This window comes from Salmo salar, chromosome ssa14, assembly GCF_905237065.1.
Source record: "Salmo salar chromosome ssa14, Ssal_v3.1, whole genome shotgun sequence".
Taxonomy (NCBI): Eukaryota; Metazoa; Chordata; class Actinopteri; order Salmoniformes; family Salmonidae; genus Salmo; species Salmo salar.
In genome coordinates, this window is record NC_059455.1 from 9,694,882 (window position 1) to 9,712,809 (window position 17,928).

A 17,928-nucleotide genomic window follows, 5' to 3' on the forward strand; every position below is an offset into this window, starting at 1 on the left:
ACTTCTGATCCACTGGAATTGTGAAACAGTGAATTATAAGTGAAATAATCTGTCTGTAGACAATTGTTGGAAAAATTACGTGTGTCATGCACAAAGTAGATGTCCTAACCAACTTGCCAAAACTATAGTTTGTTAGCAAGAAATTTGTGGAGTGGTTGTAAAACAAGTTTTAAATGACTCCAACTAAGTGTATGTAAACTTCTGACTTCAACTGTACCATGGGCCTACATACAGAATTTCGAACATATGGTTCATGAGAATACTGTACGATTTTCAAAGGTTGTCCAAAATTTCCAAGATTGATAAAAATGTATCCTGACGGACCTTATGGGTCCTTGAGGAAAATGTGTTCAGCATGAGGAACGACACCTACATATACTGAACAAAAGTATTAACGCAACAATTTCAAAGATTTTGCTGAGTTACAGTTCATGTAAGGAAATCAGTCAATTGAAATAAATTCATTAGGCCCTAATCTATGGATTTCACGACTGGGCAGGGGCGCAGCCATGGGTGGGCCTGGGAGGGCATAAACCCACCCACTTGGGAGCCAGGCCGACCTAATGGGGAGCCAGAATTCGTTTTTCCCCACAAAAGGGCTTTATTACAGACAGACCTAGACCTTTGCTGTGAATGCCTAAAAATGTAGAAAGACTTGCCTCTGGAGCAGAGATGGCAGTTAGAAGGAATGACATGAGGTAAGTGTACAAAATCACAAAGAAATTCACGAGACAAAAATGCCAGCCAAGATGTTCCACTGAAAGATGAAGATGGGAGACCGATGAAACAGATGAAAAAGAAATGGTCAGTCCAGTTTCTTGAACAGTGTTTGCATATTGACGATAGTTGTGCTACCTGAACAGTGTCTGAGCACTAACAAGGGTTTCGCTACCTAAACACTAACAATGGTTGCGATACCTGAACAGTGTCTGCACAATGACAATGGTTGCGATACCTGAACAGTGTCTGCACAATGATGATGGTTTTGGTATCTAAACAGTGGCAGCAGATTGACGATGGTTCCGGTACCTGAACAGTGTCTGCACATTGACGATGGTTCCGGTACCTGAACAGTGTCTGCACATTGACGATGGTTCCGGTACCTGAACAGTGTCTGCACATTGACGATGGTTCCGGTACCTGAACAGTGTCTGCACATTGACGATGGTTTTGGCGTCAGCCATGTAGTCCTCCTCTGCACTCATGGTGCTCTCCTTGTCCACCACCACCATGTTGGCCGCAAAGGACACACCGCAGCGCAGGAGGTCATCCAGGCTATGCGAGACACACACACACACACACACTTCACTTGAATTTGACTTCTTGACTTGAAAAGATCAGGAAAAATTCCAGACCGTAGTTATAAACTGTCAGGAAAACCTCTGGGCCCTGCATATGAGCTAGCTATATTTTGAAAGATTCGCTGTGGAGAGAGAATTGTAACTAATAGTTTCTCAGTGGCTGTCTAGAAAGGTGATTTGGACAAAGGACCTTTTTGAGAAATTGATACTTCGGTTCACTCAGTCCATTTCCTTTAGATGTATTCTTGATAGGGAGACTAATAGCATACAAATGCAGTACATGCACTACATTAGATAATTGATAAGGTTATAAGGTGATGTTGTGCGTCACATACTTATCGATGGAGCCGACCATGTAGAACACCATGGGGAACGAACAGATAGCCTCCAGGAACTGTGTGTCAGGCCTGGTGAGACAACATAACACATCACAACATAGAAAATAATAGAATAGAATGGAATATACTTAAATTGAATAGATCTTCATTGTCCATATAAACAGATATTGTTATTTTTGTTGTCACAGTACCCAACCCCAACATATCCAAAAGAGACAGTCGCTTTTATAAAATAGAGAAAATATGGTAGGAAGTGCTGATTTGCTTGCGGTTAAAGTACCAAAAAGGGCGCTCATTGGTATCTTGCTGAATTCAAGATAAACTATAGCCATTCAATCTCATTTGACATTCACTTAGCAGCTAGCACATAACGTTTTGAGAAACATATGTTTCTTAGAGCTTGGTGAGCGAGTGGTTGTCCTATGGTTATTTTTTTAATACAACCTTCCCACAACTTTCTGGGATTGGTGCCAGATAGTTGCTTGCCTTTGGAACATTCTCAGCACATTTAAGGAACTTGACAACTTCACTACATTCCTTGGTATTTCATTACTGTGGGGGGTGGAGGGGGTCGGATGGTTGAGGAGCGGCTCTCGGGGGAACAGTTGGGGGATCTTGGATGGTTGGTGTCCTGGCAGTTGGGAGCTGGTGCAGGTCCCCGATTTGGCTTGGTGGGAAATCTGTCAATGTGCCCTTGGGTCACTCTGGATTGGAGTGTCTGCTAGACGACTGAATGTAATGTAAATGTTGAGCGGCTTCACTGCAGTTAGATTGTATGTTTTATAAATGTAAGGGAAAAAAAGACATATGCTTACTGTCGCTAAGAGTTGTTCAAGTTCAGCATAGCTAGCTAGGAAATTGATTCACATTTCTTGCTAGCTAACCAAATGACACTTGCATTTCTAGCAGTAGCCATCAAAAACGATATGAGGGGAAAAAGTCAGTCACTCATCCATTCCTCCAATGACATGCTCATAGTAGCTAGCCAGCTAACGTTAGGCTCTGTGTTTTCAGCTTACAAAATAAATAATGAATGCAGCATTGCTGTATGTTGCACTCAAAATGTTTTGTAGTTTAGTAGCAAGTCTAGGCTACGCCCCTCATCACCACAAACGATTTCAATGATGGCAGTCTCAGACTAAAGTTTGTAGCAAACGACAGAGCACCGGAATAATTTAGTGTGAGTCGTCAGGCCAGACTAAAGTAACACTGACATCATCTTTTAGGGAGCGATAATGAGGTGACCAATAATGGTTGCAATTCAGCTGTGCGCGTATTGACGGTCTAACGAGATATCAGCTGGCGATAATCTAGTGCCATCGATGGTTGCAATATGCCCCTTGTTATTTGATTATATTCCAATACATTCTGTAGGCTACCAGTTAGCCCATCCACTGTCACATAAGGTGTGAAACCCGATAATAGCCTACTGTTTGTGTTTCTGTGGATGAGTTGATTTGCAATGGTGTAAAGTATTTAAGTAAAAATACTTTAAAGTAGTAGTTAAGTTGCATTTATATTTTTGACAACTTTTACTTCACTACATTCCTTAAGAAAATATTGGACTTTTTACTCCATAATTGTTCATGAAACCAAAAGTATAAATTCCCGCACTTATCAACCGAACATTCCTGGTCATCCCTACTGCCTCTGATCTGGCAGACTCACTAAACACATGCTTCGTTTGTAAATAATGTCTAAATGTTGGAATGTGCCCCTGGATTTCTGTAAAAAAAAAATGGAAAAAAAAAGGCGTTGTTACTTTTACTCAAGTATGACAGTTGGGTACTTTTTCCACCACTGCTGATTTGGGCCATCAGTTGATTGGCAGATATAGGCTTACTGTAGAACAATACACTTACCTTAAGTGTGGATGCTCGCCCACGTTTTATAGCTAGGCTATGTATAATTTGTCAATATACAGTAGTTATGGTCTTTGGCGTGGATGGCCCTTACATTGCTAAACTGTTATACACCGGCTACAGTAGTACAGGCCTACTGTAACCACTGGACCACACTGACTCCACCACTAATTTATTCTGCTTATTGCTTGCCTTGAACATATAATAAAACTACATAGGCTACTTGAACTGGCACCCAGTAGACCTGCAGTCTAAGGTACAACGTAGGTAGCTATGGTACTGCATTGTATACAAACACTGCTTCCAGCTGCACCCTGGCGGCGATTCTAAATATTCCTTCAGATATTCAAATCTTGCTGATGCAGGATTATTTTCATCCTGCGACGAAAATCTGTAACGCTTTTACAATGGCGATCTGACCAAGAGGGCAGCACAATAAAAAGGGTAAGAAGATCAAATAAAACGCTGTTCTTACTGATTATCCAGGAGCAGCACAATCGGGTTCAGCTCTTTCTTTAGTCTGTAGGAAGCTCTAAGTGGGACGATGAAGTTGTACAGTCCATTCCCCGCCGTCTCAGCCGACACAATGATCAGCTTGTTCTTAAAGCTATACACTTTGGCATCCTCAAAGTTGTTATGCTGACAACCCTATGGGGAAAATAACATACATGTTTATGTTGTTGTTTTTTATGTATTAATTCAAATACATAAACAAATATGTATTTGAATTAAAATAGCATAGGCTATACTTTGTGGTCCGGTTTCCCGGACACAGATTAAGCCTAGTCTTGGACTAAAAAGCAGATTCCCCATTGTGCATGCATTTTAGTTCAGGTCTAGACTTAATCTGTGTCTGGAAACAAGCATTGTGCATGCATTTTAGTTCAGGTCTAGACTTAATCTGTGTCTGGAAACAAGCATCAATAGTGCCAATGTTTAACATCACTTAATACTACTTATATTGCTTGAACTGATTAAGTAACTTGCATTATTTACCCCTTCCAGTCTGAGGCAACAGTATGGTACTTTCTCCTTCAGTAGATGGCAAAGTGTTGGAGAACTACCGATGTAGGGCAGGTTGGGAGAATAGCCTTTCACATAGCTTCAAATAAACAGACACACAATTCATATTTTATGAGTATGGATCTCCCATTCAAATTCATAGCCAAACAAATGTCATTATTGTCTCACAAATCATCATCTACTGCAGGTGTTCTCCAATTCCAGTCTCGGCGAGAGCTACCTGGTGTGCAAGTTTTCGTTCCAGCACTAACCTACCTGAATCAATCAACTATGCATGGTCTTCAGTCTAGAACATACAGGTGTAGGGTCTTAATTTGATCACTCTTTTGTTGCTGAGAATTTTCTTGCACCACAGGAAATGCAGATGAGCTTTGTGATTTACATAAATTCACTGAAAACCGACACTAACACACATTTATATTAAAATGATTGGATATGTAACTTACTTTTGGCCAGCTAATAGCCTAACCACTGATCAAGTGACATTATGGACTAAACCAGTGGAGGCTGGTGAGGGGAGGATGGCTCATAGTAATGGCTGGCATGGCGTAGATGGAATGGAATTAAACACCTTCCATTCCATAAAGTCCATTCCAGCCATTACTATGAGCCGTTCTCCCCTCACCAGCCTCCACTGGACTAAACGTTCAAATCCTGTTGCTGCAGGATTATTGTGCTGTGACAAAATAGGTCATATTAAGATCCTATATCTGTAGTTAATTGAATCAAGTGCACACTGTAGCACTCCAGGACCAAAGTTGGAGACCCCTAACTGAAATAACCAAAAGGCTTACATACTATTTTTTTACCCCATTTTTTTTTTAAATTGGAGAATAAAAAGTAAGACATATTGCATGGTATCAATGTTTCCCAAAATATATATATATATTTTTTTTTGCGCAAAGTTTGGCTTACATCCTCTTATAGAAATAATATAAAACATACTCCTCAGTTGATAGGTCCTCGTCAGAGGGTAGGTTCTCGTCCTCTGATTGGTCGCTACAGAGGTCACCTGTGTGCAGATAGGAAGTGTCTGGCACCTCTAGCACGGGGCTGATGCTGGGCCTCCTGCTGTTACCCTTAACGTCCTCTGGGGGGAGACAGAGAGTGGGCCCACAGCGGGGCTTGCTGCCTGCGTCCTGGAGGTCTATGGCCACAGTGCCTGAACAAGGATACAAAGTAGCACAACATTTACAACATGCTATTAATTGTTGGCATTTTTTCTGTGTCTGTCTTACAAGTGAATTCATTCATAATATTTCAGAAAAATACCAATTGTAGTTTAATAACGCAGAATAATCCATGTTAATATATACCAATATCCACACTAGCACACTATACTTGTCCAATACATTACTCACTTGTTAGTGTACATCACTTCATACTACGTAGTACATACATACATTTTGATATTGAAATAGAGCTCATATTACTGACCCATGCTGGCGATGACACTGGGTACTGGCAGGCTAGGCCGGCTGACCATCCTCTCCCTCTGGGTCTTAAAGGTAGAATACTCCTCCTTGGTGATGTTGATGTAGAAGCAGGTGTCATTGGGGCTCATTCGGAACTGGGGCCCGGGATTCAGCAGGATGCTCTTACTGTCCTCCCGGCACACCCCGATCAGACACACACCATACCTGAGGACAGAGATAGAGATATAGGGCAAGTGTTAGATTATACAAAGTGGAGATACAGAGGAAAATAACAGAGGGAGAGAAAGCCTATTCAAAGCCTATTTGACTGGGCGCCTGAGTTTTTCCTGACCACATGATGAGACCAGAGTGTTTGCTAAGGCCCTAGGTTTTTCCAGGTATGGTCATGAGGAGTCGCTTGAAGCGTAAGAGGAATTGGAGATGGAGGAATAGAGTGCTGAGGCAGAGGGCTCGTAGAGAGAACGACAGGCTACTATTCTGAACATTGTGGTGAGCTTTCTATTGCCCGGAGCTGCCGACGCATCACCCAAATGGGTGCTTCACAGAGTGGAAGTCCAGTGGCTATATGATTAATTAATCCTCTGAACAGCTTTCAAAGACTTGACATCTATTGGTTGACCTGTCATGATATATTGCTTGTTTGTTTGTTTTGTGCTTATGAAGTGCTTTGGATTTCTGTTATGAAAAGTTCTATAGAAGTTTAATCCATTATTATTATTATTATTGTTATTATTATTGTGGTCAAGGCCCTACTCTTGCCCTTTGATCTACATTTTGTCACCTGTATTAGAATACTCATAAATATGACTGGTTTTAAATATGTAGGATCAGTCCTAATTTCAGCAAAAACAGAAACGTCCTCTCACTGTCAACTGCGTTTATTTTCAGCAAACTTAACATGTGTAAATATTTGTATGAACATAAGATTCAACAACTGAGACATAAACTGAACAAGTTCCACAGACATGTGACTAACAGAAATGGAATAATGTGTCCCTGAACAAAGGGGGGGTGAAAATCAAAAGTAACAGTGTGGCCACCAGCTGCATTAAGTACTGCAGTGCATCTCCTCCTCATGGACTGCACCAGATTTGCCAGTTCTTGCTGTGAGATGTTACCCCACTCTTCCACCAAGGCCCCTGCAAGTTCCTGGACATTTCTGGGGGGAATGGCCCTAGCCCTCACCCTCCGATCCAACAGGTCCCAGACATGCTCAATGGGATTGAGATGCGGGCTCTTCGCTGGCCATGGCAATCACTCACAGAACGAGCAGTATGGCTGCTGGAGGGTCATGTCAGGATGAGCCGCCAGGAAGGGTACCACATGAGGGAGGAGGATATCTTCCCTGTAATGCACAGCGTTGAGATTGCCTGCAATGACAACAAGCTCAGTTTGATGATGCTGTGACACACTGCCCCAGACCATGACGGACCCTCCACCTCCAAATCGATCCCGCTCCAGAGTACAGGCCTCGGTGTATCGCTCATTCCTTCAGCGATAAACACGAATCCGACCATCACCCCTGGTGAGACAAAACCGCGACTCGTCAGAGAAGAGCACTTTTTGCCAGTCCTGTCTGGTCCAGCGACGGTGGGTTTGTGCCCATAAGTGGCGTTGTTGCCGGTGATGTCTGGTGAGGACCTGCCTTACAACAGCCCTACAAGCCCTCAGCCCATCCTCTCTCAGCCTATTGCGGACAGTCTGAGCACTGATGGGAGGGACTGTGCGTTCCTGGTGTAACTCGGGCAGTTGTTGTTGCCATCCTGTACCAGTCCCGCAGGTGTGATGTTCGGATTTACCGATCCTGTGCAGGTGTTGTTACACGTGGTCTGCCACTGCGAGGGCGATCAGCTGTCCATCCTGTTTCCCTGTAGCCCTGTCGTAGGTGTCTCACAGTATGGACATTGCAAATTATTGCCCTGGCCACATCTGCCGTCCTCATGCCTCTTTACAGCATGCCTAAGCCACGTCCACGCAGATGAGCAGGGACCCTGGGCATCTCTATTTTGGTGTTTTTCAGAGTCAGTAGAAAGGCCTCTTTTGTGTCCTAAGTTTTCATAACTGGGACCTTAACTGCCTACCGTCTGGAAGCTGTTAGAGTCTTAACGACCATTCCACAGGTGCATGTTCATTAATTGTTTATGGTTAATTGAACAAGCATGGGAAACAGTGTTTAAACCCTTTGCAATGAAGGTCTGTGAAGTTATTTGGATTTTTATGAATTATCTTTGAAAGACAGGGTCCTGAAAAAGGGACGTTTCTTTTTTGCTGAGTTTATGTACATAAAGTAGTCGGAGGTTTACATGCACTTAGGTTGGAGTCATTAAATCTCGTTTTTCAACCACTCCACATATTTATTGTTAACAAACTATAGTTTTGGCGAGTCGGTTAGGACATTAAGTTAACTGTGCCTTTAAACAGCTTGGAAAATTCCAGAAAATGATGTCATGGCTTTAGAAGCTTCTGATAGGTTAATTGACATAACTACAAATACCTAGGTGTCTGGTTAGACTGTAAACTCTCCTTCCAGACTCACATTAAACATCTCCAATCCAAAATTAAATCTAGAATCGGCTTCCTATTTTGCAACAAAGCATCCTTCACTCATGCTGCCAAACGTACCTTTGTAAAACTGAGCATCCTACCGATCCTCGACTTCGGCGATGTCATTTACAAAATAGTCTCCAACACTCTACTCAACAAATTGGATGCAGTCTATCACAGTGCCATCTGTTTTGTCACCAAATCCCCATATACTACCCACCACTGCGACCTGTTAGCTCTCGTTGGCTGGCCCTCACTTCATACTCGTCACCAAACCCACTGGCTCCAGGTCATCTACAAGTCTTTGCTAGGTAAAGCCCCACCTTATCTCAGCTTACTGGTCACCATAGCAGCACCCACGCATAGCACGCGCTCCAGCAGGTATATCTCACTTGTCACCCCCAAAGCCAATTCCTCCTTTGGCTGCCTTTCCTTCCAGTTCTCTGCTGCCAATGACTGGAAAGAACTGCAAAAATCACTGAAGCTGGAGACACATATCTCCCTCACTAGCATTAAGCACCAGCTGTCAGAGCAGCTCACAGATCACTGCACCTGTACATAGCCCATCTGTAAATAGCCCATCCAACTACCTCATCCCCATACTGTATTTATTTATTTATCTTGCTCCTTTGCACCCCAGTATCTCTACTTGCACATTCATATTCTGCACATCTACCATTCCATTGTTTAATTGCTATCTTGTAATTACTTCGCCACCATGGCCTATTTATTGCCTTACCTCCCTTATCTTACCTCATTTGCACACAATGTATATATACTTTTTTTTCTACTGTATTATTGACTGTATGTTTGTTTATTCCATGTGTAACTCTGTGTTGTTGTATGTGTCGAACTTCTTTGCTTTATCTTGGCCAGGTCGCAGTTGTAAATGGCAACTTGTTCTCAACTGGCCTACCTGGTTAAATAAAGGTGAAATAAAAAAAAATGTAAAAAAAATAAACCTGTGGATGTATTTCAAGGCCTACCTTCAAACTCAGTGTCTCTTTGCTTGACACCATTGGAAAATCAAAAGAAATCAGCCAAGACCTCAGAAAACAAAATGTAGACTTCCACAAGTCTGGTTCATCCTTGGGAGCAATTTCCAAATGCCTGAAGGTACTATGTTCATCTGTACAAACAATAGTACGCAAGTATAAACACCATAGGACCACGCAGCCATCATACCGCTCAGGAAGGAGATGCGTTCTGTCTCCTAGAGATGAACTACATTGGTGCGAAATGTGCAAATCAATCCCAGAACAACAGCAAATGACCTTGTGGAGGAAATGCTGGAGGAAACAGGTACAAAAGTATTTATATCCACAGTAAAATGAGTCCTATATCAACATAACCTGAAAGGCCGATCAGCAAGGAATAAGCCACTGCTCCAAAACCGCCATAAAAAAAGACAGACTACGGTTTACAACTGCACATGGGGACAAAGATCAAACTTTTTGGAGAAATGTCCTCTGGTCTGATGAAACAAAAATAGAACTGTTTGGCCATAATGACCATTGTTATGTTTGGAGGGAAAAGGGTGAGGCTTATAAGCTGAAGAACACCATCCCAACCGTGAAGCACGGGGGTGGCAGCATCATGTTGTGGGGATGCTTTGCTGCAGGAGGGACTGGTGCACTTCACAAAATAGATGGCATCATGAGGTAGGAAAATTATGTGGATATATTGAAGCAACATCTCAAGACATCAGTCAGGAAGTTAAAGCTTGGTTGCAAATGGGTCTTCCAAATGGACAATGACCCCAAGCATACTTCCAAAGTTGTGGCAAAATGGCTTAAGGACAACAAAGTCAAGGTATTGGAGTGGCCATCACAAAGCCCTGACCTCAATCCTATAGAAAATGTGTGGGCAGAACTGAAAACGTGTGTGCGAGCAAAGAGGCCTACAAACCTGACTCAGTTACACCAGCTCTGTCAGGAGGAATGGGACAAAATTCACCCAACTTATTGTGGGAAGCTTCTGGAAGGCTACCCAAATCGGTTGACCCAAGTTAAACAATTTAAAGGTAATGCTACCAAATACTAATTGAGTGTATGTAAACTTCTGACCCACTGGGAATGTGATGAAAGAAATAAAAGCTGAAATAAATCATTCTCTCGACTATTATTCTGACATTTCACATTCTTTAAATAATGTGGTGATCCTAACTGACCTAAGACTGGGAAACTTTACTAGGATTAAATGTCAGGAATTGTGAAAAACTGAGTTTAAATGTATTTGGCTAAGGTGTATGTAAACTAGAGGTCGACCGATTAATCGGAATGGCCGTTTAATTAGGGCTGATTTCAAGTTTTCATAACAATTGGTAATCGGTATTTTTGGCCACCGATTTGGCGATTTTTATTTTTTATTTTTATAATTATTATTATTTTTTAAAATGTTTACACCTTTATTTAACTAGGCAAGTCAGATTAAGAACACATTCTTATTTACCATGACGGCCTAGAAACGGGGGTTAACTGCCTTGTTCAGGGGGGATTCGTTTTTGCAACCTTCGGTTACCAGTCCAACGCTCTAACCACCTGCCTTACATTGCACTCCACAAGGATTAACAGGCTGACTACCTGTCACGCGAGGGCAGCAAGAAGCAAAGGTAAGTTGCTAGCTAGCATTAGACTTATAAAAAACTATCAATCTTAACATAATCACTTGTTAACTACACATGGTTGATGATATTACTAGTTTATCTAACGTGTCCTGTGTTGCATATAATCGATGCGGTGCCTGTTAATTTTCATTGAATCACAGCCTACTTCGACAAACGGGTGTTGATTTAACAAGCGCATTTGCGAAAAAAGTACTGTCGTTGCACCAATGTACCTAACCATAAACATCAATGCCTAACAGGAATATTTAGCCTTAGCCACCCGTTAGATTAAATACGGAACGGTTCCGTATGTCATTGAAAGAAAAAAACGTTTGTTTTCGAGATGATAGTTTCCGGATTCGACCATATTAATGACCTAAGTCTCGTATTTCTGTGTGTTTATTATATTATAATTAAGTCTATGATTTGATAGAGCAGTCTGACTGAGCGGTGGTAGGCAGCAGCAGGCTCGTAAGCATTCATTCAAACAGCCCTTCGCTGTGCTTCAAGCATTGCGCTGTTTATGACTTCAGCCTGGGTGGGTATAATTTCTGGAACGTTCCAACAGGAATCTATTCCAAAAACTTCGTAAATAACAAGGTTTCCAAAAAACAACGCATACAAAGTTGTATAGCGGCAGAATAAGATACCGGGTAGGGAGTGGTCTATTTCATTGCGTTTTTCACTCATCACATTTATTCCGAAAAATGTCTGTCCTCACTCTGGTTGCCTATGGACAAACATTAAGAATAAGCTACGTGGTGAGTTGATGCCTATTCGGCAGCTAGTTAGCTAGGTTTGTATGCGTTGCTACTTTGTATGCGATGTTGGTAGGCAACCTTTAACTTTACGTTTTTTGGAACAGATTCCTGTTGGAACGTTCCACAAATTATACCCACCCCTTCAAGCCTATCAACTCCCAAGATTAGGCTGGTGTAACCAATGTGAAATGGCTAGCTAGTTAGCCGGGTGCACGCTAATAGCGTTTCAAACGTCACTCGCTCTGAGACTTGGAGTAGTTGTTTCCCTTCCTCTGCATGGGTAACGCTGCTTCGAGGGTGGCTGTTGTCGATGTGTTCCTGGTTTGAGCCCATGTAGGAGCGAGGAGAGGGACGGAAGCTATACTGTTACACTGGCAATACTAAAGTGCTTATAAGAACATCCAATAGTCAAAGGTATATGAAATACAAATCGTATAGAGAGAAATAGTCCTATAATTCCTATAATAACTACAACCTAAAACTTCTTACCTGGGAATATTGAAGACTCATGTTAAAAGGAACCACCAGCTTTCATATGTTCCCATGTTCTGAGCAAGGCACTTAAACATTAGCTTTCTTACATGGCACATATTGCACTTTTACTTTCTTCTCCAACACTTTGTTTTGCATTATTTAAACCAAATTGAACATGTTTCATTATTTATTTGAGGCTAAATTGATTTTATTGATGTATTATATTAAGTTTAAATAACTGTTCATTCAGTATTGTTGTAATTGTCATTATTACAAAAAGCTAAAAAAAATTAATCGGCCGATTAATCGGCACCGGCCTTTTTTTGGCCCTCCAATAATCGGCATCGGCGTTGAAAAATCATAATCGGTCGACCTCTAATGCAAACGTCCGACTTCAACTGTATCTACCTTAATTACCACGTACCCCTGCACATCGATTCGGTACTGGTACCCCGTCTATATAGCCAAGTTATCGTTACTCATTATGTATTTATTATTACTTTTATTATTAGATGTTATTACTTTTCTATTATTTCTCTATTTTCTTTCTCTCTGCATTGTTGGGAAGGGCCCATAAGTAAGCATTTCACTGTTAGTCTACAGCTGTTGATTAAGAAGCATGTGATGAATAAAATAACATTTGTTGGTGAAAAGTGTTTCTTGAGCATTTAAGCCCACATATCCGTCCTCATCCATGGATACAAATTAAATAGCACAGTAAATCTAACCATTAGAACCAGGATCACAAGAAAATATGGTCATTTGTCAATAGGGCTGTTTAATGGCAAGTCTGTGACCCTTGACCCTAGGAACCCCCCCCCAAACGTATTGGTGTTTTCTACTTACTTCTTATGCGATTTGAAGGAGGTGTAGGTGAAGCTTTTCCCCATGTATTCCGAGAAGATGATGCTGTCTCTCATGGCGATGTTGTAAACCTCGTTCCCGGAACACTTGCCATAGGTCCTGTGCCAATGCTCTGGAGACTGCTGCCCCTCCCTGAAGCACATAGAGTAATGAAGAGGGTATTCATATGAAGTGTAACCGTTTAGTTGGGTTTAGTTTAGGCTTTCGCTGCAGACAATTGAACAGGTATCACATGAGGGTCTGTAGCGTTTTTTCCTTTCGTAGACTTGGTGGGTAGAGTAAAGACTTGGGTAGAGACTTGGTGGGTTGCCTACTGTACTTTGCAGATCTTATGGAGTGTACACCATTGAAGTGTTGACTAGATATGAGTGTGGATGTGTACTTACAGGCCCTGTGAAGTGTGGACCAGTAGGGTTATGAGGGTGGAGGTCGCTGGACAGATGCAGTTCAGGGCCAACATGGCGTACTTGAATTCCTCCTCACACACAACATGATCTAAGGCAAAGGAGAATAATAAAATTTGACTACGTTTTAAAAAGAGTATTACTGGGATGGGACTGAATGAGACTAACCTGAATACATAGAGAAAATATAAATACAAAACTATAGAAGGAAGGGTTAACCCATTATTGGGGCCACAATTCAGGATATTCCCAAAAAATCTATGCCAAGGTCCCATATCATCTAAACAAACGTTTCTTAACAATACATTCATCCGTCTTTACCTGCAAATTTCACATGGAATTTATTCTCTGGCTTTAGAATCTGGACATAAATGGGGCACTTTGGAGCGAAATCCTTCACAGCCCAAGCTCGCAGAATTGTCTGATGGTCCTTAGAGGCAAACAAGACAACAAAAACACATCAGAGGTACATTTGTTAGAGCTGTTTAAAGTTACATTGCTTTATGCACTGCAGTGTGGTTATAACATTGGCGCCTAAAAACAATGTGTGAGCGAGCATTCTGGGGTCTCGGGACCTGGCTCTGGAACGAGCTCACACTCCACCTCCGCATGCCTCAGACCACCACTGCCTTTAAGTCTGAGCTCAAGAAATACGTCTTCAAACTGGCTTTCGCTAATTGTGATACATTTTGTGGTCTCTTTTGTTGGTCTTATACGTTAGTTTTAAGTTCTATTGTTTTGTCCTTGTCGCCTCATTATTTTGTGTATCTTGTATAGTACTGTGCTACTAGCTATCTTTCAATTTCTCGCCTAATGTTTTTAGCCCTTTTATTAAATCTTTTTTCTTTTAATGGTTGATTTTAATGTAAAGAGCTTTGGAATTTACTTCAATAAATGAAAAGCGCTCTACAAATGCAATGTATTATTGTTATTAGAGGTATGTTTATGTCAGATGTCATACAAAGCTTGTGCAATACAAAAGTCCCTCTGTCTACCTTGTATAAGTGATACTCTTGCCGGTGTGTATCATAGTATTGTCAACTTAATTTGCAATAAACACTTATTTTAACTCCACCATGCTATAACCAGTCAGATCAGGCAGAGCTTGAACACTACTAAACTGAATAAACTGCTGTATCAGAAATTAGAGGCATGGTTTCATGAATTCTTCAATGCGAATCTACTCATAATGACATGTTCAGAACAGTTTCATAGCGCAGTTTTGCTGCGCTAATCCCTGAGCCCAGGGATTCTTGAAAGACGGTACTCAAATGAACTTTTTCCCCACAAATATTTGTCTTAACATTAAAGTTTCAGCTATCACACAATGAACAACCAAATTTGTTTTGTTATTTTTTATCATAACATGCAACTAACTGGATTTATGTCATTTCCATCAGACACCATAAAAGGCATTTCATTTTTACAGTTATTATCCAACAAGTGTTTAAACGACTTAATTGTTTAATTCGAACTTTAGATTACTGAAATATGTAATACAAATCTCCAAACTTCTTTTTGCTTTGTTTTATAGTACTATTAAATGGTCAAGGGCTAATTTAGCATTTTGGGATGTGTTTCTCGATTTATACTGAACAAAAATATAAATGTGTTGGTTTCATGTTTCATGAGCTGAAAATAAAAGCGCTGAATAAAAGATCACAGACATTTTCCATACGCACAAAAAGCTTATTTCTCTCAAATGTTGTGCACAAATATGTTTACATACCTGTTAGTGAGCATTTCTCCTTTGCCAAGATAATCCATCAACCTGACAGGTGCGGCATATCAACAAGCTGATTAAACAGCATGGTCTTTACACAGGTGCACCTTGTGTTGGGGACAATAAAAGGCTACTCTAGAATGTGCAGTTTTGTCAAAGAACACAATGCCACAGATTTCTCAAGTTTTGAGTGAGCGTGCAATTGCCATGCAGACTGCAGGAATGTCTACCAGAGCTGTTACCAGATAATTTAATGTTAATTTCTCTACCGTAAGCCACCTCCAACATAATTTTATAGAATTTGGAAGGAAGTTCAGCCGGCCTCACAACCGCAAACCACGATTAACCACACAAGCCCAGGACCTCCACATCCGGCTACTTCACATGCGGGATCATCTGAGACCAGCCACCCGGACAGCTGATGAAACTGTGGGTTTGCTCAACCGAAGAATTTCTGCACAAACTGTCAGAAACTGTCTCAGGGAAGCTCATCTGCATGTTCATTGTCTTCACCGGCGTCGTAACCAAATTCAGTGGTGAAATGCTCACTTTCGATGGCCACTGGCATGCTGGAGAAGTGTGCTCTTCACAGATGAATCCCGGTTTCAACTGTACGGTGCAGATGGCAGACAGCGTGTGGGAGAGTGGTTTGCTGATGTCAACATTGTGAACAGAGTACCCCATGTTGACGGTGGGGTTATGGTATGGGCAGGCATAAGCTACGGACAATGAACACAATTGCATTTTATCTATGGAAATTTGAATGCAGAGACATACCGTGACAAGATCCTGAGGCCCATTGTCATGCCATTCATTCGCTGCCATCACCTCATGTTTCAGCATGTTTCAACTTGTAGACTTGTTTACGTGCTGCTGCGCGGTTTGTTGCTAACCTTACTTTGCTACCTGCCAACTTTACGGTTTTTATTTTTTAATTACCGTTTTATATTTTTATTTATTCCCTCGCTCGACTTCTTTCATTCAACTTTTTCACCACGAATGCTTTATCTGGACGTGGTTCGTTAGGACGTCCACCAGCCAAAGCTAAGTAGTAACAATAACATTATGCCTTCTAATTGCAGTTGCTGTACTCCTAATTTACAGGGGAACGATTGCCTTATGGCGAGGATAGCTGTGCTGCAAGCCCAGATTCAGACGCAATCGTTAGGCAAGGGTAATTTAAGTGGAGGAAAGGATGAAACAGCGTCTGTGCCACCAATAAGTACAGATAGTAGTATAAATCCCCTCGCATAGTCCCCGCAGCCAGACAATTTTCTTATGGCTTCTGGTAGGAATGCTCAACCGGTGTTGCTCATTCAGCCGACAGAAACTTTCAACCGGTTCTCCCCATTTAAGCAACGGGTCGAAGTCAGAGGCCGAGCCTTCTCTGGTCTCTCCTCCTCCCGTTACGGGGTCTGAGACGCCGTATTGAAAACCCTAGTCACTAGCGACTACATTACACGCAGTACTAGACTTAAAACGAATCATCCAGCGATCATACACTGTTTACCAGGGGGCAGGGCTACCAACGTTTAAGGCTAATCTGAAGATGGTGCTGGCTAAGGCTAAAACTGGTGAGTGTAGAGAGTATAAGGATATTGTTATCCATGTCGGCACCAACGATGTTAGGATGAAACAGTCAGAAGTCACCAAGCTCAACATAGCTTCAGCGTGTAAATCAGCTAGAAAGATGTGTCTGCATTGAGTAATTGTCTCTGGCCCCCTCCCAGTTAGGGTGAGTGATGAGCAGAGTCGCACAACTCAATCGCTGGTTGAAAACTGTTTTCTGCCCCTCCCAAAAGATAAAATGTATAGATAATTGGCCCTCTTTCTGGGACTCACCCACAAACAGGACCAAGCCTGGCCTGCTGAGGAGTGACAGACTCCATCCTAGCTGGAGGGGTGCTCTCATCTTATCTACGAACATAGACAGGGCTCTAAGTCCCCTAGCTCCTTAATGAGATAGGGTGCAGGCCAGGCAGCAGGCTGTTAGCCAGCCTGTCAGCTTAGTGGAGTCTGCCACTAGCACAGTCAGTGTAGTCAGCTCAGCTATCCCCATTGAGACCGTGTCTGTGCCTCGACCTAGGTTGGGCAAAAGTAAACATGGTGGTGTTCACCTTAGCAATCTCACTGGAATAAAGACCTCCTCCATTCCTGTCATTATTGAAAGAGATTGTGATATCTCACATCTCAAAATAGGGATACTTAATGTTAGATCCCTCACTTCCAAGGCAGTTATAGTCAATGAACTAATCACTGATCATAATCTTGATGTGATTGGCCTGACTGAAACATGGCTTAAGCCTGATGAATTTACTGTGTTAAATGAGGCCTCACCTCCTGGTTACACTAGTCTTCCCTGTGGCTCAGTTGGTAGAGCATGGTGTTTGCAATGCCAGGGTTGTGGGTTCAATTCACACGGGGGGCCAGTACAAAAAAAAAATGCATGAAATGTATGCATTTACTACTGTAAGTCGCTCTGGATAAGAGCGTCTGCTAAATGACTAAAATGTCAACAAACAAAAAAACTAGTGACCATATCCCCCGCAAAGCTGGAGGTGTTGCTAACATTTACGATAGCAAATTTCAATTT

General features: G+C 41.8%; 1 protein-coding gene across 1 annotated transcript in view; it reads right to left on the reverse strand.

Annotated features, from left to right (window-relative positions):
- Positions 1 to 17,928, reverse strand: part of LOC106568737 (potassium channel subfamily T member 2) — a 78,718-nt gene that overhangs the window by 36,098 nt on the left and 24,692 nt on the right. Inside the window, exons 14-22 of the mRNA XM_014139336.2 lie at positions 13,934 to 14,042; positions 13,595 to 13,703; positions 13,191 to 13,340; positions 5,962 to 6,164; positions 5,470 to 5,686; positions 4,498 to 4,603; positions 3,977 to 4,149; positions 1,637 to 1,708; positions 1,141 to 1,275 (exon numbers count right to left, since the gene is read on the reverse strand). Of these exons, the coding sequence (XP_013994811.1) occupies positions 1,141 to 1,275; positions 1,637 to 1,708; positions 3,977 to 4,149; positions 4,498 to 4,603; positions 5,470 to 5,686; positions 5,962 to 6,164; positions 13,191 to 13,340; positions 13,595 to 13,703; positions 13,934 to 14,042 (1,274 nt within the window). The remainder of the gene's footprint in view (positions 1 to 1,140; positions 1,276 to 1,636; positions 1,709 to 3,976; positions 4,150 to 4,497; positions 4,604 to 5,469; positions 5,687 to 5,961; positions 6,165 to 13,190; positions 13,341 to 13,594; positions 13,704 to 13,933; positions 14,043 to 17,928) is intronic.